The 20172-nt window shown below is 33.9% G+C and overlaps 1 protein-coding gene and 2 long non-coding RNA genes across 4 annotated transcripts; 2 read left to right on the top strand and 1 right to left on the bottom strand.

The window, feature by feature from the left end:
• Positions 1–870: 870 nt before the first annotated feature.
• Positions 871–3135, top strand: LOC147532641 (cytochrome P450 71A1-like). The gene is made up of 3 exons (XM_086647874.1): positions 871–1981; positions 2080–2181; positions 2352–3135. The coding sequence occupies exons 1-3, from the start codon at positions 1040–1042 to the stop codon at positions 2862–2864; spliced, it is 1557 nt and encodes a 518-aa protein (XP_086504000.1). The 5' UTR covers positions 871–1039; the 3' UTR covers positions 2865–3135.
• Positions 3136–5741: 2606 nt separating this feature from the next.
• LOC147532640 (uncharacterized) lies at positions 5742–7354 on the top strand. Of its 2 annotated transcripts, XR_015228393.1 has the most exons (3): positions 5742–6042; positions 6631–6659; positions 6888–7354. It is a non-coding gene; the product is annotated as an uncharacterized LOC147532640 (long non-coding RNA). The 2 variants fall into 2 exon arrangements; XR_015228392.1 differs by lacking the exon at positions 6631–6659 and having other exon boundaries at positions 5804–6042.
• Positions 7355–7412: 58 nt separating this feature from the next.
• Positions 7413–9212, bottom strand: LOC147532639 (uncharacterized). Its single transcript, XR_015228394.1, has 3 exons — positions 9103–9212; positions 8650–8756; positions 7413–7942 (listed from the first exon to the last, which is right to left on the bottom strand). It is a non-coding gene; the product is annotated as an uncharacterized LOC147532639 (long non-coding RNA).
• Between the last annotated feature and the right edge of the window lie 10960 nt (positions 9213–20172).

Raw genomic sequence — 20172 nt, 5'->3', positions numbered from 1 at the left:
TTTGGCAAAGTGATAAAAATAATCCCACAAATGTTGATATTCACGATTTTTTTTTGGAAAATCGAAAGGCCGAAAGCCCAACACATGAAAGATGTGATAAGCATTATAACCGCCTAAGTTAAAGTTATAATGAAAGAGACCTAAAACCCAACACATGAGAGAGGCCAAAATCCGACAAATTTGTTACATTATTATAGCTTTAATTATCCAATTTTGATGACCATAGAATCTACCTCTTCTGAGAATCGATTTTGAGACCTCAAGGATTTTGGAATTTATGTCAACACTGTCAACCACTTGGGCAACTAAGTGTTGACGATAAATTATAATATCATTGTGCCCCTTAATTTTGAATTTATGTAGTTCCCTTTGTAATTAAAATTTATCTAGTTTCATTTTTTAATATTGTAAAAGGTCAACAATTGGTTGCCAAAGTGGTTAAAGCGTTGACATATACTCCAAAGGTCTTTGGAGGTCCCGATTTCGATTCCTAGAGGAGGCGGAATCTCTTGATTATTGAATTCGGGGTTATTAAGGCATACATAATGTAGATGGGCTTTAGGTCATAGTTAGTTGGGTTTTAGGCCTGTTCTTGTTTAATCTTGCAGTTACCGTGCTTATCACATCTTTGATGTATCGACCCCATTGTAATGACTATCGTACATCGAAGTCAAATTCCAAAAAAAAAAAAATAATATTGAAAAAGTATCAACACTAAAATATTTAAATAATATAATGTACTTCAATTTTCTTCAAAATAAAATTTTCATCTATAAATGTTACTTTAATTTAAATACAATAGTAAATGTGGATTAAATTAATTAGGACAATGACATTAATTATAATAGTGATATAGAGTTGAGATTTGGTGTAATAATGAATAGTGATGAAATAATATTTGGAACAGTGCGTATCAAATTAGTTGGCAAAAATGGCTAAATTATTGTAACCAAATTGGCATCAATCAATGGAGTTTATATAAGACATAATATTGAGCTCCAATATGAACTACTTCCTAAACTAAGCTAAAACTAAAGCAATGGCTCTACAAGAGTTATTCTTACAATGGTTTGAAGATCAAAAAGGAGGATCACTCTTCCTTCCTATCATTCTATCTCTTGTCTTCTCATTTCTCTTCTTTCTTCTTTGGTCATTCAAGAGCTCTTCTCTTAAGCTACCACCTTCTCCTCCCAAGCTTCCTATCATTGGAAACTTTCACCAATTAGGAACACTTCCACATCGAACTCTTCGAGATCTAGCTAACAAGTATGGTCCTCTAATGCTCCTACACTTAGGGAGTTCTCCTACTCTTGTTGTTTCGTCTCCGGAGATGGCTAAAGAGATAACGAAAACCCACGATCTTGTTTTCGCTAATAGGCCAGCTACAAAAGGTGCTAAGACACTTCTTTATAATTGTACTGATGTGGGGTTTGCTCCTTATGGTGAGTATTGGAGAGCAGTAAGAAAAATTTGTGTTGTTGAACTCTTAAGTGCGAAAAGAGTCCAATCTTTCGAGGTTGTTCGCAAGGAAGAAATTAGGTTTTTAGTGGAGAATATAACTCGGTTATGTTCGAGTACTACTTCTAGTACAGTTAATCTCACAGAACTTTTGTTAAACCTTGCTAATAATTTGATATCAAGAGTTGCTTTTGGAAAGAAGTATGATGAAGAAGGTGGTAATAGTAGACTTGGTCATTTAACTAGAGATGTTCTAACCCTAATGGGAGCTTTTAGTGTGGGAGATTACTTCCCTTCTTTTGGTTGGGTTGATATACTTACTGGTTTAACTGGAAAGATGAACAAAACTCACAAAGATATGGATGCATTTTTTGATCAAGTCATAGAAGATCATCTTACAAATCACAAAAATGGTACTACTCAAGCAGATCATGAAACAGTCATCGATATTTTACTTCATGCTCAAAAAGATAAAACTCTCAGTATTACCCTTGCTCGAGATAACATCAAAGCTATTGTGTTGGTACGAATCTAGTCCTCTCTCGTTCGGTTTCGAAATATAAACAAATCCAGTTTCTTAACTACACACTGATCATTATTCATATATATGTACGTGCGCAGGACTTGTTTGTTGCAGGAACGGATACCGTCTCAGTTGTTGTAGAATGGGCAATGGTAGAACTCATGAGGCATCCAGAGATGATGAAGAAAGCTCAAGAAGAGGTAATATTAAGTTTGTCGGCGTCTAATCTAAAAACAATTGACAATGACTGAAGAAAGCCTAAATATTATTTAGCTGAGTTTTCTTTGTTCTATGTGGTACTATTCTCACGCGTGCCTCACTTATATAATTGTATGAGCCTAGATCTGATACCACGATGAATTGTTTACAGGTAAGAGGAGTGGTTGGGAAAAAATCGAAGGTAGATGAAGATGATACTCATCACATGGAATACCTAAAATGCATAGTTAAAGAGATACTTAGATTACATCCTCCAGTTCCATTATTGGTTCCAAGATTTTCAAGTGAAGAGGTCAAAGTAGAAGGCTACCATATTCCTGCAAAAACAAAAGTATTTGTTAATGCTTGGGCAATTCAAAGAGATCCTAAATCATGGAAATTAGACCCAGAAGAGTTTATCCCAGAGAGGTTTATCAATAACCCAATTGATTATAAAGGACAAGATTTTGAATATCTTCCTTTTGGTGCTGGAAGGAGAGGTTGTCCAGGAATGCAGTTTGGGGTTATAGCATCTGAACTTCTTCTTGCAAATCTCTTGTTTTGGTTTGATTGGGACTTTCCTGCTGGTTCAAACAAGGAGAGTTTAGACATCACTGATGCTTTTGGACTCACTGTATACAAGAAAAATCCTACTTTTCTTGTTCCAAGCTTGCACTTTTCTTGATTAGCTTGAGTTTTTAATGCTTAATTTAATGGTCGGATTCCATTATCTAAGATGTAATGTTTCTTAAGATCTTAATTCCTTTATGTATTTTTTCTTTATTTTGTTATGATGCATCTAATAGTTATGGTGCATTCCTTTGTAATCTTGATTTCATTGTAGACGGCCGTCTATTTATGCGATAAAACCTTGGGCTACTCTGTGTGGTCGTCTACGATCCTTTAAATGTATATTTATAAAAATAAATGTAATAGAGTTTAGGGAGTTGTTACAATTGGGTCAAATTCTTTTTTAACTCTCTTATAGGCACCCTCAACGCTTATGAGTCGCCTCTTGTTGCACTCAAGCGATTAAATGCACTGCCCGTCGAAAACCGTGGAAACAAAGGGAATTCGCCTCTAAAGAAAGTGACTCCCTTGTGAACCCGTTACTTTGGGCGCCTAGGCGCGCGTAAGCGTTGCCTTGGACGACATTGCGAATGGAGACTCAATCTCCAAAACTTAGAGTGCCCGATAAATTTTTTAGAATTTTTGTTATAAAATCATCTCTAGTTGGACACTTTATTTGGAACTGTAAGATCATTTTGAGGTAGTTATTTCAGAGATCCTTAATCCAGATGACACTCTCAATTTAGAGTATGTTTTTAAGGATCTCTAATGTGTCTCCAAACAAATAACTTAACTTCATACACTTGTCACTCCTAATTTAAATGAAAAGTGGTTATAAAATGAGATTTTCTAATAGTTTATATCTAACGTTTGGTGTGCGGGAATCGTGTGGGAATGGGATGTGGTTCTTGGGAACCGCAATCCTGATTACAGTTTGGCTCGCGAGAATGCAGGGGGAGAATACTATTCTCCGAGGAATGGAATCCCACCTAAATGGGGTAATTGCAACTCAGTGAGGGGGTGGGTTTGTGATTCCAATTTCTGAGAATGCTTTGTTTTAATGTTTATGGACCAAATTATCCTCAATAAAACATTAGAATGACTATTATTAAAATTGTCCTTTACATAATATCACAATTAAAAAAATAAAGACTTACGGTTAGCCACCACCATAGTAACTTTCTCTCGCTCTTGCTCGAACGTAACTATCTTTTTCTCGCTCGAACGTATCTCTTTCTCTCCCTTTTATCTGATTCCCTTGTTCATTTTTCATTTCAATCAATTGCATAACGTTTAAGACGAAAAGTTTTTAAGAGAAACCTTATTTATTTTAAACAAATTTTTAAATCCTACTTAAATTGGGGTATCACGTTACTATTTCATACCTACAAATTTGAATAGATAATACTGATTAAAATATATAACGAAGTTTACGATTTATTTATTTAGTTCAAGGATATAATAGGACTTTTACAAAAATTTATATTCTGATTCCTATATGAATCAAACACCAAGTTAGAAATTTATCCGGAATTGAATTCTTATTCTTGGTCAAATTGAATGATCTAATTTCCAGGAATAATATGGGAATGGGTATGTGATTATCCATAATTACAATCCAGACAATTGTTTGGCGCCTGGGAATAGCGTGAGAATCTTATTCTCCGTGAATAGGATTTCACATAAAAAGGGTAATAGCAAACTCATGAGGGAGGTTGGGTTTGTGATTCCCATTAACAGGAACCATATTTGTTAACAACAATGATGCCATGCCCGTGGTTTTCCCGGCCCAATCCCCGCGGTCGGCGCACCTACGTGGCGGACCACGCGGACATAGCATCACGTGGGAGAGAGGGCAACGTTATACTTGTAAGGGATTTCAGAGTTTTGATATTGGGTACCTCAAAATTTATTTTAATCACAAAAAGGGGCTTCTCAATTAGAACGAGTAAAGAAATTTCAATCCCCTTCCACGCAACAACTCATCTTTTCTTCTTGGCTTAGGTTTTCATTTTTCTTCATCCAAACAAGTTAAATCCAGGTTCTTTGTCTCTCTCTCTCTCTCTACAAATCGGTTAGATCTCTCCATTGTTTATCCATCCAGCTGCTCTCTATATTAATCGACAGTAAAGAATGAAAAATGAAACATCAAATTAACAACTTAGAGCTTAAGATTCAAATGAAGCTTTGAGTGAGGGAATGATTTTGAATACCTAATGATCTTTTAAAAGAACTATGAAGAGGTGTTGAACCATACTTGATAAATGGTAAGGATGGTGCAAGTTAGCATAAGCTAAAGAAGCAGCAAAATGTTTGTTTTTTTTTGTTCATCTTGATCATACAATAACTGGGAATCAAGATGAAATTGAGGTTTTGTTGTTGATGAAGAAGAAGATGAAGAACCCACTTCAAAGTTCAAACAATTAATTTAGGTTAAGTTCTCAGGGTTAAACCCATGATTATGATTCTCATCAGAATATCCAGCTCACAAGTTCAATCTAGAGACCCTTTTTTTATGATACTTTGTTCTTGATTTTTAAGTTTGGGTTTTGATTTTCTGAAGAGTTGTCTAGTATTAAACATTGTTGAGATTCTCACTCATGAAAGGGACTAAGGGAGATGATGGTTGATGAGGAATCTGAGTAGGGTAAATACCTTTTCTCATTTTGATTGGGAAGCCTCTTTTTGTGATTAAAATAAATTTTGAGGGACTATTTATGAAAATTCTGGGATCCCTTATAAGTATAACGTTGCCTTCTCTCCCACGTGATGCTATGCCCGCTTGGCACGCCAAGTAGGCGCGCCGGGATTGGGCCGGGAAAACCACCGGGCATAGCATCATTTTTCATCTGTTAATATTTGAGGAACAAAAATGATGCTATGCCCGGCTGAATCCCGGCTGGCCGAGTTGGCAGTCCAACCGGGCATAGCATCATGACTCATCTGAGAGTGAAGAGGGTATTTTGAGGGTTTTATAAATTGGTCCCTCTAATTATATACAATTCGAGTTGAGGCCATTCTTCATGAAAATACAAAGACACGGGATTTCATTCCCTTTTCGTACAACAGCTAGGGCAAAATCACCATTTTCATTCTCCACCTCTTCTTCTTCACTCGATTCCAACCCAAGGAGACTCAAAAGCACCCGATTCCATTCCACTCTTCACTCTAAGTAAGTTCATCCAACTTTACTCAAAATCGATTAACATAACTAAACCCTAGTAAAATTCTGCCAAAATCTCTAGCTGAAGCCACTAAGCTTATCCAACGCCGTGGTCTTTCTGGTGGCGGAGGTACCTTCCTTTCATCTCTCAACCCTTTTCCATTTACAAATCAAAATCTTATTGATTTATTTAGATTTTGTTCTTGCAATTTTTCCTGAATCCCGACTATAATTTCAGTCTCAGTTTGTTGATGATTGTGAATCGGATTCATATACCCTAATCAATCAGTAGTTTTTCCTGGGAATTAGGTTATGTCTTGATTGATTTCTATCCTTTACATGATTTGATCACACCCAAATTCAAAAATTTTTTTTTTTTTTATAATACCCACACTTTAATCTTGTCAGTTAAAAAGAAATAGTAGTTTGGTTTGATTACCAACTAAATCTCTGATATTGCCTAATTCTATACTAAATGAACCAATTTGATCCATCCAAAATCAAGGATTTATCACTAATGCCCTGGCATTTAGGGTTTCTGCCTTTTATCATTTCAGTATCATATATTTGGTCCTAGTTATTTTTTTTGTTGACATTTATAATGAAGAATTAGTAGTTTTTTTACTGAATAAATTGATATCTACATGACTGGTGTGATAAATCTGAGAGAACTTGCCCTCAAATATGGCCTAATGTCATGCTATATATTGTTTTGTAGGTGATGGCTCCACTAACCGAAACAGAAAGGTAATATTGTGGTTGTGTGTGTGTGTGAGACTTTTTATTTAGATACTATTTGAAGCAGATATGAAGTAGTATTTGTTTGCCCATGACAATTAGTTCTTCTTCCTCTTCAATTTTTAGAGTATGGGCTGTTTTCATAGATTTGAGAAAATTTATATGTTGAATATCAACCGCATCTAGTATGAAAAGTTGCTAACTATAGCAAATGAAAATCAGTTTTCTCTTGTGCAGCGTAATTTATCAAATCCCATGGAATAGGGCAGATAAACAGTCTCAAGCACAGTGAAAGGGTATCATGGTGTTGCAGAGTGCTTTTGTAATGAGATTTTGCTTTCATACTATCATGGCGTTATGGTGTTTTGTTATTTTAGGACCGTGCAAAGATGGGCGATATGATTGGACAATACAGTAACAGAGAACTAAAGAGTTAAGTTTCTATGGGGAAAATTGAACACCCTGATGTCTTAATGGAATGTCTAGAGGTCCTGAGTCCTGACTTGAAATTATTTCTACCTGAAGAAGCATCTTCAAGATTTCAGGAAATGAAAAGTGAAAATCTATAACATTTGTGGGTTTATGACAAGTAGTAAAGGAAAACTAAACCAATATGTATATTTCTCTTGATACATTTTGAGTAACAAAATTGATTCATCTGTGTTAAGTGATTGAACAGTATGAAATTTGACTTCAAAGTTAAAGATCTCTAATTCTTTTCAGCTTCCTATTTACATATGTTTTTTATTTGAGCATTTCATAATGAACCAACATTAAGATATTTCATGCAAAAAATAGTAACAAATATCTATAAAAGTTTAAGATACCATAGAAACATAAGAATGTAAAAGTTCGTAAACTAACACTACAATAATATAACTAAATCTTGCGCCAATGCTCTTTAACTTAAACTCTGCAGTTCTCATAAGATCCTTTAATTCTTCACCCTGTTGATAACTCTCCACAACTTTACGACTCTTCGAAGGGCTCGAACTTTCTTTCCTGTATGAGTGATTCAAAGAGGCAGCCATTTTACAGTTTCTCATCGACAACCCTCTTCTGCAACCAGTTGGTGATTTCGGAACGTTTGGTTTGTCAATTACCCATGTTCTAGTGTTGTCAATCTCTAAATCAGAGGGATTGTCACAAGAGAAAATGGACTTATTTATGCGGACCCATGGGCTATCAACGAAGTGGACTCTGATGCCGTTGTACTCTTCTTGTGTTGAAATTACCCTCCATCTCAAACAATTTGCATATTATACTGTAAATTTGCCGATTGCATCATGTTTCTGCCATTCAAAAATTGAAACTTAAATCATCTTATATAAATTGCAATGAAGTACAAGGAGATGTTTGTTTATAAACTACAAATTACAGGAACAATGAAATCAAGATGGGTAAGTTTAGATCTTTGTGTATAAACTAAAACTAGGTACACATCATATAGTTGTGAATTTGTGAGAAGCAACTCGAAGATAGTTTATAGAAATGAGCAGTGAACTTTATGGAGGTAATAGGCCTCCTAAATACTGTCGGGAAACCCAGGTTTTTAAGTCTAATACTGCAAGAACGATTGAGGAACATGGATAGACATAAAGTAACATCTAATTTCTTATGATAAAAGATACGAGCGCAGTCTTCTAACGAGTAAGAATTGAATTCTAAGGATGTCAATGCACAATGATTGAGCAATAATCGATTTAATAACATAAAATCAATTTCAGAACATATAATCAATTTCAGAACATACATCTTAGTACATATAATCGAAATTTCAGAAAATACATCTTAGTAACATATAATTGAAATTTCAAAACATATAATCAAAATTTCAGAACATATAATAATCGAAATTTTAGAACATATAATGTATTGATGTTAAAACCGAGTTACTGTTAAGAGAAAATCAAACTTCAACTTGTCCCAAATTAGATTTTAGGTTTGTAGAGAGATTTTAACATCAAAATTTGAGAGAAATCAAGTGAAGATGCCTTACCTGATCTTGGTTGGACGTTGATTTTGAAGAAAAATTCGAGTTCAAGTCGATGTTGATGGGTGGAGAGTTTTCCCTAGCTCGGTTGAAGATGGGTTCGCCCTAGTTTCCTGACTCCGAAAATTGCATCTTAGTTTGAGTGACAAAGAAAGTGATAGGAATTTATGGATACACCTTTAATATTAAAAATCATGGATAATACATCTTAGTTCGATTTCATAGTACTGAAAGTTGATAACTTACCACACACATGAGATGGGTTTAATATTAAAGGTGTTATTAGAGGTGTTTTTAAACAAAGGGGCGGATGATGCATGATTTCTACTCTGAAAAATACAACGAAGAAGAAGAAGAACGAACTGGTTCTTCAATGGGAACTACTACCTAATAAAACCCTAGAATTTTACTAGGGTTTAGTTATGTTAATCGATTTTGAGTAAAGTTGGATGAACTTACTTAGAGTGAAGAGTGGAATGGAATCGGGTGCTTTTGAGTCTCCTTGGGTTGGAATCGAGTGAAGAAGAAGAGGTGGAGAATGAAAATGGTGATTTTGCCCTAGCTGTTGTACGAAAAGGGAATGAAATCCCGTGTCTTTGTATTTTCATGAAGAATGGCCTCAACTCGAATTGTATATAATTAAAGGGACCAATTTGTAAAACCCTCAAAATACCCTCTTCACTCTCAGATGAGTCATGATGCTATGCCCGGTTGGACTGCCAACTCGGCCAGCCGGGATTCAGCCGGGCATAGCATCATTTTTGTTTGAGGAATGAAATATCCTTAATAAAATATTTGAATACTTAATTTAAATTTGTCTTTGATATAAATTCAACAACTAAATTAGGAGTTCCACTACACAAGCTCTTTATCTTTCTCGGTTGTCTTTCTATCTTTCCCTGGTGTCTTTTTTATTTGCAATGCCACCTAAATGTCGTATATGTTGGGTTGTTAGGCTACTTAATACGAATAAGCCCGAGATATACAAAGTTATTTGGTTTAATTTTTTCTATGGGATTTCCTACCAATAAGTATTATTTAGGATTATAAATAGAATTTTATTTAGATTTATAAATAAAATTTTATTTTAGATAAACTTTTATTAAGACCAATATTTACTTTATATTTATTTCAAATAGATCTTTAAATTCAGTTGTAGCAATTTTTTGCCGTTGGGATCAACCTGATAGCAACTGAAAATATTATTTATTATGCTTTATAATTTTTATTTTTCTTTGTTCAGTAATAAAATAACTTAATCCTTCAATAAAATACTCCTTGGATCTTCTTTTTTCCTCCGTGTTCTATTTAGCCAAAAGCATCGGCATTTTCGCTCCGGTTTAGAATTCTATTTTATAGTTGTTACACACGATGAAACTCTAAAGAAAGACGAAGATGATAAAACATAACCTTAAAGATAAAATGATACAAATGAAAGCGTAAAGAAATCAAGAAGATGAAGCACACAAGATTCTCTAGAGCTTTCTCATGAGCATTACCAAACTTTTATGAAGCATTACCAACCGTTAATGAAGCTTGAAGATGAAAAGAAGCTTGAAAATGTAGACGATGAATCGTTCATGGCGTTATCTTTCTGATTTTTAGGATTCCGGTTGTGCGTTACAATGTGTTACAATGTGTTTGATGAACTTTCAAAAATGGATAGTGAGGAAACAAGAAATATTAAGAGATCTAAAAGAGAGCGAGAGAGATGTTTCATCTCAAACTGTTTCTAGAAGAAGAAAAATGTGTTTATGGTTTTAAATGAAGGAGATTGGCTGATGAAATACATGTTTTATTGTGTTGGATGCTTTGAGGTCGTCCGACTCACTAAACGTTAGGCAGAAGTTGAGGAAGGATTGGGTGGGAATACGTTTCATGTCTATGAGAGTAATAGAGTCCAAAATGCTATAAAATTAGAAACATTTTTTGTGGAAAGATAAGACCCTATTCTTTTTTGGGTTTTTTTAAACCTTAACCCTATGGACCCTTCCTTAACAAAAAAAAACCCTATGGACCCTAAGATAGTTTTCTCTTACAAACATACAATTCATGGGAAACGGACTATTGATCATTTAAACTCCCATCAAGGGGAGGTATGGAAAAGTACCGTGGTATGTTAATGTTTATTCCGGTTAGTAAATTAACTTAAGTATCATGAGTATATGGGTGCTTCTGAAGGCACCGGGCCAAAAGGCTGTTAACATCCGGAACTTTTATTGACTCGGGTCAATAGCCATTGACCCGAGTTCTCTATGAGCACCTATTTTTAATGTAGGTGATGTTCACCTTCGTTTGCTTCTTCCATCTTCTTCTTTCATTAGCATCAAACCCATCATCAAAATCCAACTTTATTTTTCAATTTAGAGAACACTTCGCCAGTTCCCGTAACTAAGCTTGTTAGTGTTCTGGAGAGGCTTTTGAAGATGAAAGCTAACAGATTTATGTTGAAGATGCCTAGAAATGGAGATGTTCAATTTACTCATGCTAATATAACTCTGGCTCAAATGGAACTTGGTTATAAACCCACTACAAATTTACAAACAGGGTTGAAGAAATTCGTCAGATGGTATCTTAGTTACTACTCAAACTCTGATAAGAGAATCTCCGGCTGAAACGTTGTTTCTTTCACTCAGCTGCTGTTTGGTAGATCCATTTAAATTCTTCTTTTGATTCTTATGATTTTTTCGCCTTTTACTTTTCTTTTGCTCGTTTCTCTTATTCCAATATATCTCAATATTGTCGTATAAGGAGGAAACGAGAATCACGTGAGGAAGAGAAGCTTTGGTGGATATTTATCAGTAAATTACTTGGACAGGTTCATAGTCATTACAGTTTTGGACCTCTGAGTGCATATTCATCAGTAAATTACTTGGACAGGTTCCTTTCAATCTATGATCTTCCTGTGATTGTAAGTTGTTCGATGATATACCAAAATTATTTTGTTATTCATTTTGTCACTTGAATATATTGGGTTCAATTGGTAATTTGGTTCTCATATGGTGTCTAATTTAGAGTTTGGTTTGCTTAGAGAGAGAAACTTTGAAATTGAGATTTTTGGTTGGTTTTGTGAGAGAGGGGTTAGGGTTAACTGAGAAGAGACCGGTGCCTACATAGTTTGTTGGTGCTAATAGAGAAAGGAGCGGTTGAGCCTGGTACTAACAGAGATGGATGCTAACAACTTTCTGGCCCGGTGCCTTTAGAAGCACCCTGAGTATATTAGGATGATGCTTTTTAACAAAGCAATAATATGAATTCAGTTGTAGCAATTTTTGACAGTGGGGTTTTTTGTAAAAATATGGAATATAATTATAAAGTAAGAGTACCATTACGATACATAGTAATTAAGAAGTGAGGAACATTGTTCCAGGTCTTAGATCTATCCTTTCGTCAAGCCCATTTTGTCAGTTTGTCCGCTTGTATATGATAGAATTAGAGAGAAGAAATAATTCTTATTCCATGATCATTGTTAGTTACAACCGAACTATATATAGAGTCTCACAGTCACTCTATTAGGTAAGAAGACTAATTAAAATATCCTCTCAATATCACAATATATCTTTCATAAATACAATACAAAACAATATATTTGAAAGATAATATCATGTTAAGTCTTCATCATTCAACGAAACATGTTATTGATGTCTTCGTGATCCAATGGCAGATATTAGTCTCATTTACATCCCCCCTCAAGCTAAGCTGGTCGTTAGACTTGTTTAGCTTGCCATATAAATTGTACTTCTTCCAATTTGTCAAGTCTTCTTCAAACTTTCTTTTTGTCTTTAAACCTTTTTTTTGTCGTCTTGTTTTTTTTTTGTAACAGTGGATGTGATTTTTTTTATATACCCCTTACAAAAGAAGTGAAAAACCAGAGCTAGATCAACTTCCTTTTTTTTAGCACAATTTCACCTTTCATTGTTAGAAAGAGATACAAGAATTAGAAGAAAAAAAATAGATAATCAGAGCTAGGCCTTGAGTTCAGAAAAATCTTAATTAATTTTTTTTTTGTTTTGAAAAAATGAGAGAGAGAATTTTAGCTAGAAAGCAGTGGGATCATTGAAAACCCCTGAGAGAGATAGAGTTATATGGATTAATAAAAGAGAGACTATAAAGATCCAAGAAAATTGTAACTGTAGAAAAGAAGCCCGTTACTATAATGAGATTGAAGAGAAAGGAAAATTTGGAAGAACTTGAATCAATTTACCCCGAGTAAGATCAATATTTGAATTAGATTCATGCATCCTCTAGATAGCAGGATGTTAAAGTAGAGATTGAGATTTAAGAAAGGAAAAATTAAGGTAGCTAGGAGTAATCAAGGTTTTGATGTTCATAAATCTTGATGAACTTAGGTGACACATGAGATCAAATTGTTGATACTTGCAAGGAATGTGTAATTTTGTAATGTAAGACATCCAGAACTCGTTCTCTCTTTATCTTCTTTAGATCTTAAACATTCTTCTACTATGGAAAAGTAGGAACAATTCTAGATCAAGAAGTTTATTATTCTTTTTCTAAATTAAATGATTAAAAGGAAACACAAATTTAGAAATCAGTAAAAAAAAAATAATAGACAATACTGCGGCGGACGGTAGTCATTGATATTGGCTACCGCCGCCGGTTTTGCGGAAGCTCACTAGGATCTAATTCAATACTCGTTAGAGTTTTTAGGCCCTAGATACCATGATAGAATTAGAGAGAAGAGATAATTCTTATTCCACGATTATTGTTAGTTACAACCGAACTATATATAGAGTCTCACAGTCACTCTATTAGGTAAGAAGACTAATTAAAATATCCTCTCAATATCACAATATATCTTTCATAAATACAATACAAAATAATATATTTGAAAGACAATACCATGTTAAGTCTTCATCATCTAACGACACATGTTGTTGATGTCTTCATGATCCAATGACAGATATTAGTCTCATTTACAGTATATTGAGTATTCTCTTCGTAAGGTTGAATTTGACGTTTTCGAACCGGTTCCTGCTATCTTTGATTTTCCGAACATGTATCATTGATTGTCAATGAATTTTGTGCCTTGGATTTTTCAAATGCTTGACCAGATTGATGTTGTCACTTTCAATAATAATCTTATTATGATGATTTTCTTCTGCCTATTTTAATGCTTGAAGGATTGCAATGACCTCGCTCTCTTCGCTGGTTCTTGCTCGGGTTGAAGTAGCTTTTGCTGCAATGAATTTGGAAGTCTCATTGTGAGCAATGAGACTGATGCCAATATTAGAATTAATATTTGTAAACGAAGCATCTACATTAATTTTTATGTTAGGTGGAGGAGGTGGTTGCCATTTGGCAATTGAACTGATAGACAGTTTTGGAGCATTTTTGCTAGTTTTATGAAAAGCTAAAATCATTTTTATGACGGTACTAGAGGAGTTGATTATGTGCTGAAAACAGTAATCACATCGGGCTTTCCATATATGTCATAGGATAGTTGAAAAGTGAACTTCATTTGCCGTAAAGCTAAGTTGATCCTCATCCTGCCAAGAAAAAATCTAGTCCGCTATAGAAGAAATATTAGTCGATCGAATATTAAAGTAGGACCACACATTTTTTTTTTGTTGAAAGAGACTTGGGAACAACCTAATAGTGACAGTTGTTACACATGATGAACGTGGAGGGACTGGTGGGAAAGTTCATTTTTCTTTGAAATAAATTGTGCAATTAAGATCGTGGTGCCTCTTGTTTGGGGTTTTTTTAATATAGTGGGGACTCGTTACTTAATCTTCATGTGAAATTAGGGTCTGTTTGATACATGTGAAAATCTAGTGGGAAAATCGATTTTCGTAAGAAAATCGATTTTCTGCTGTTTGATTGGCAACTTAAGAGGTGAAAATTGATTTCTAAGAGAAAATAAAGTGTGAAAATGGTGTTAAATTTTTTCCCATCTTTTAGATGGGAAAACCGATTTCTCACATGCCGTCGTGACGCGCTCTCTCTCTCCTCTCGCTAACCTGATTTATCACCGACTCTGAATCAACTCTCTCTTGTTTATAAAAAAACTCTCTCTCTCTCTCTCATATCCAACTACGAACAATCACGACGATCAATGATCTTGAACCAGATCTTAATCTTAATCTAATATCTGAATCTACTCTATCTCTCTCTCAAATCTAGATCTTGAAAAAACCTAAACCAATTTGATTGTATTGAACACGATGAACAATGACCAAACTGACTTTATTGAAAATCCAAATCTTGAAAAAAAACAAAACAAAATCGAATCGACTGTATTTGAACCAAATTGATGTATTGAACCATGATAAATGAGATGTATTGTTGAGGCTTGAAGGGAATTGGACAAGAGAAGAAATAGGTCAAATGTGGTTGTGGCTACTTCTAGGGTTTTAGGACAATCAGATATTCTTGATGTTGAATTTCAGAGATATGAAATGCACTAATCTGATATTGATAACAGATTCATGGTGATAATATTCTTTTAGATTGTGATTTCCATGCAAAATTGTTGATTTTGGTCTTGATATATCAACTATTGAAGATGTTGAATGGTGAGATTGGAATTTCAGAGATGGAAAACTATTTGACACAAAGCTAGAAATGAAGCCAAAAATTTCAGAGATTGGAATCGATTTGAAACGAAGCTTCAAACTTGTTTTTGTTCTTCTAAAATCGTATTTGATAAGTTGCTCTATGGAATTGATTTGAAACGAAGCTTGGAACTATGAAAACCCTAACTGCAAACTGGCACGAAAGGTTGATGAAGGAGAAATTTGGGAAGTTCTAAACGCACCCAACTTTACTTTAACAGGCACCCCTTATATGTAGAAATAGGCGCCAAACATAATATTGTCATGTGCTTTTAGACGTCCTCCTTTTCTTTTCTCATTGTGTGTCAAACACCAAAAAAATGGTTTTCTTTCCCATCAGAAAAAAAAAATGGTTTTCTTTCCCATTAGAAAGAAAACTGTTTTCACACGTATCAAACGGACCCTTATAAGCTACGGAATTACATGGATATTGAAATATCTTCAATTAGATTAGTAAATTTGTGTGGATTTGAGGTTTCGTTGCTATCTCAATTTCCTATGACCACTACCACGAATATTTATATCAAAATTACAGGATCAGCTAACGTTTTTTTGACAATTATGAGGTCGCTTGTAGCACAAAATCAGAAGTTTAGACATCGTCAGTAATACTAGATCAGCATCCACGACGGAATTATAATTTCTGATACTTGAGAGAATTTTGTTAATCAATTACTAAACCTCTGACTTGAGGTGTGTGAAATTTTAAATCTAGAGAGACCGGGTTAAAACTCTTTGCTCAAAAGTCACCAATGATGACAACTCATTCTAACTCTAGAAAATGACTAGTCTTCGATTAAATGAGTAACTACAAGTCATTGATAATGACTAGTTTCAACACTTAAATTTGTATCTAATCCTACCTTAGATGATAAGTATTGGTTGTTACAAATCGAGGTTGAGTTTTGTAAACTCTTTGTGAAGTTCAATCAACAATAGACAAGAATCTAAGTATCAAAGATACTGGAAGAACTTTAACTATATGAACTTAGAGGTGGTGCCTCCTCTCATTATTTTTTTGTTGAAACAGGTGCCTCCTCTCATTAGATATAGAGTTTATTTAAGAATAATTCATAAAATCAAAGACCACATGGTCATCTAAGTTTTAAGCGAGAAAAGTGTGGAGTAAAATAACAAATGTATATGTGGGTGTAACCGATTTTATCATAAGAAACCACTGGTCAAACTATAAGCTATTTGAGATTTCGATATAATTTTTAGGGTTTACACAAAATAATGGTTCAGATCAAAAGATATCATAGTTTATACACTAATAAGACTATATTTATTTGGGAAGTTTTATAAGGCCTCCCCAATTTTGTTAAAAGGCCTCCCCATGAACCATTTTACTTGGTAAATTGTCATTGAGGGGGGCCTTTTAACAAAAATGAGGGGGCCCTATAAAATCTCCCTATTTATTTTGACAAAGGTGTTTTATTGATTATTGTCAAAGCGGGAGATTGTTGGAAATCTGAACTTATTATTAATAAAAATGGATTTCAGAATTCGAAACTATTTCTTCAAGTTTTTTTTTTCATGTTGAATTGTTTGAATTCAAACTTTTTTATTTTTATTTTTATTTTTTATTTTTTTTGAAACATAAATAACATTAATCTATCCAGGTTACAAAGTATAGTTTTTTAAAAGCACTCTGCCTGAAACAGAATACCACAAAAAAAGGATTAACTTGTGACAAATTTAACATCATAGGGGTTAAAACCTAATAACTTAAATGTCTTGGATTAACGCCAAAGCTGCAAGATTATGTGCCTCCGAATTGCAAATTCTCGGGCAGAAACTCACAACCGCATCAACTTGACACGTGATATATCTCAGCTCGTTGATTTCCTGTTCGAGTCTCCAGGGGACCTCCGAATCTACGGTCGAGATTAGTTCTAGGAGCACTTTTGCATCCCCCTCTATATAAAACGATTGAAGCCCTAATTCCGCCGCTAATTCCAATCCTTCTCTGAATCCATTCATCTCGCTGTGTATAGCTGATTTAGGGTTTAGGCGTTTCATTCTTGATCCCAATATGCTTCCGTCTGAATCCCTTGCAATAGCCGCACATGAAGCTTTATCGTGTGTGAACGCACCATCATAACTTTTTTATTGATAATCATTCTTTTGTGAAAATTATTTGGTAAAGCTATAACTATTCATGAGGAGACCTTTTGTTTTATATAAATAAGTGGGTTTTGGAATCAAATTTTATATCATCATTTATGTTGACGAAGATCTACCAACTATACCACTTCGCCAATTTCAATATGATCTTAAATTCCAAATGTGGATCTTCACAAATTTCTTGATGCCGATTCAGGAAAGGCTTTTTATATTCTTGGAGGTAATTTATTTGAAATCTTTAAGTAATCTCAAGTAGAGAGAGCGAATATTGTTTTAAGCAGGCGAGCCCACATAAGGGCCCGTGGGGGCACGTCTACCTCCCCCAATAGTATAGTTTGGTTTGCCCACATAACAGTTTGGTATCAGTAACTCTCACTAGGCCCATTACTAAGTTTATAAATTCTCCCTTACTTATGTTTCATTGTTTCTAACCCACTTTCAATTCCAAGTCCAGCCCATGCATAACTCACGACCTAATTTCTTTTTTTTTTATAAAAAAAAACTTCAAAAAAAAACTCATTTATTAAGTGGGAAATGTTAAATGCACTCACCACTTTTGTTACATACACTCAGATTTCCTTTGATTTGAAAATTAAATGCTTTTGTTGTGAGTGTATATAACAAAAGCGGTGAGTACATATAAAACTTCACTTATTGAACATTAGGGCTTTTACTTTTCTGTTTGTCTGTTTGGTGGAGGTGTTTATATTTATTTTCTGTGTCTGGTTTGTGGCGACTTATTTATATTAAATTGTGAAGTTTATTATTTTTTGTTCTGGATTCTAATCCAATCGAAGTCGTGAACTGTTATTTAAACTGAAGTTATTTTTTTTCCCTTTCACTCTCGTAAGTTATATTACAATTTTTTGTAATTCATTAATACTATTGATATTGAAATCGTTATAATCAATAAAAGTAATTTTGCTTATTTTTTGTTAATCATCTTAAAAATGTGTCCCCATCGAAAGAAATTTTTGACCTTGCCACTGGTTTTAAAGACAAAGTATCTCTCATACACGTTTCAAATCTCTAATCTTCATCCATCTTATAGCAATGCAAAACATAAGTCATATTATAATTTTGTTATTCTGTACCTTAGGATTTATATTTTTGTAAAAAGAAATTATAGCAATGCAAAACATAAGTCATATTACAATTTTTTTTTTATCTATATAACAAATGACATAGGTTTTGGTGTCATGTCATAACTTTAGTTTATAAATTTCGGTCGTCCAATTTTCTTTTGTAAATCATGACCCTTCATTTTAAAGAGTCTTTGAAAAGATTGGTATTTAACCGTAAAAATAACTACCCACTCCCTAAAAATTCTCAAACTCTTTTTCTCTATTTCCTCTGTTCTCCCTTCAAACAACTCAATATAATCTCGGTTATTATTTTAAAAATATTTTTATTACTTCAATATTTGTATAAGACCAACATATTTGATAATTTTGTATAACATAAATATAGAAATTTAGGGCACGGGCTATACCCTAGTTCATTAATATTATTGATATTGAAATCTTTATTATCAATAAAAGTAATTTTTCTTATTTTTTTTTGTTAACCACCTTAAAAATGTGTACTCACCGAAAGAGATTTTTGACCTCGCCACTGGTTTTAAACACAAAGTATCTCATACACGTTTCAAATCTCTAATCTTCTTCCATCTTAATTTCGTTTTTGAAGACAATGCTCATAACAAAATATGTCGTAAAGTGGTTCGGTTATCTCTTGTCTTGTTAACCATAAACATTATGTAAAGTTATCAGCCACTGATTCGTGTCTTGATGGGAAATGGGAGTTTAAGCAAAAAAAAAAAAAAAAAAAATTTACAATTGGAGTGAACTAATATAGTTGCTTATATTCTTTATATAATTTTTGAATCTACAATAATTATTACAACTTCATTCTTGCTCATGTTTCACCAACAAAACTACTATGTTTCATTCCTCTTTGTATCTTTCTTGAATGGGAGATGCTAAAATGACTTAATGACGTGACATTCACTAAAAGACAAGGTTCTTTTTAAGTTTGACTACAGTGGGAACCGTTTTTGTTTTCAAATGAAGAAACATGTCATCCTCTAAGTACCAAATTCTAAGTAACTCTATCATTTATCTTCTTGAATAATGTTAGGGAACAAAAAAAAACTACCCAGATTCTCGATAGAAATTTTACGTAGCTTGCTATTATTCTAGATTTAGTGCATCAGGATCACTCGAAGTACAAATCACATGAAGCTACATAAAAGTTTTTTGTCCCTGAGTGAGGCTAGCTTTTTCTTCTCTATCATTGTTCATCTCCTTTTACCTCATGTCAGTCTCATGTGCTTCAGTTTTCTCTGTGTACAATCGTATCCCTTACATGATTTCCCATACCATCACTTCTCGGGCGAGCTGTTCCATTGGTGCGAAGTGCATGGTGTCCACTGTAAGACACTGCCTCACCACCATTTTAAAGTTTAGTTCTCTGTACCTTACGAAATGTGAATTTGAACTGTCTAGGAAAGCCCTCACACCAAAATATGATCTTGTTCAAAATATGATTCTGATATCAAGTAGTTATGACTAAAATAATTGAAAGTTAGGATTTAAGTTTTTGGGATTGTTTTTTTTTGTCCCTAGTTTGTAACCAATTTTTTTTACCTCCTATTTTTCGTAAATTTAAAATTGATTTCTTTTTTTAGAATTTAAAATTGATTTGAGACTGTCGCAGATGAGATGTTCTTCCAAGTCTACCCAAAAAATCAAACATAAAGAGGTTAGAGAGAAGGAGAAAAAGAAAATCTCATGAAGGGGGATGGCGTTGGCCGCCGATGACCACT

This window comes from Eschscholzia californica, unplaced genomic scaffold, assembly GCF_041429995.1.
Source record: "Eschscholzia californica isolate CP2 unplaced genomic scaffold, dmEscCali1.0.p SCAF_6, whole genome shotgun sequence".
Lineage (NCBI taxonomy): Eukaryota > Viridiplantae > Streptophyta > Magnoliopsida > Ranunculales > Papaveraceae > Eschscholzia > Eschscholzia californica.
The sequence above is the reverse complement of the archived record's forward strand: the minus strand, read 5'-3'. Positions and strand labels throughout refer to the sequence as shown.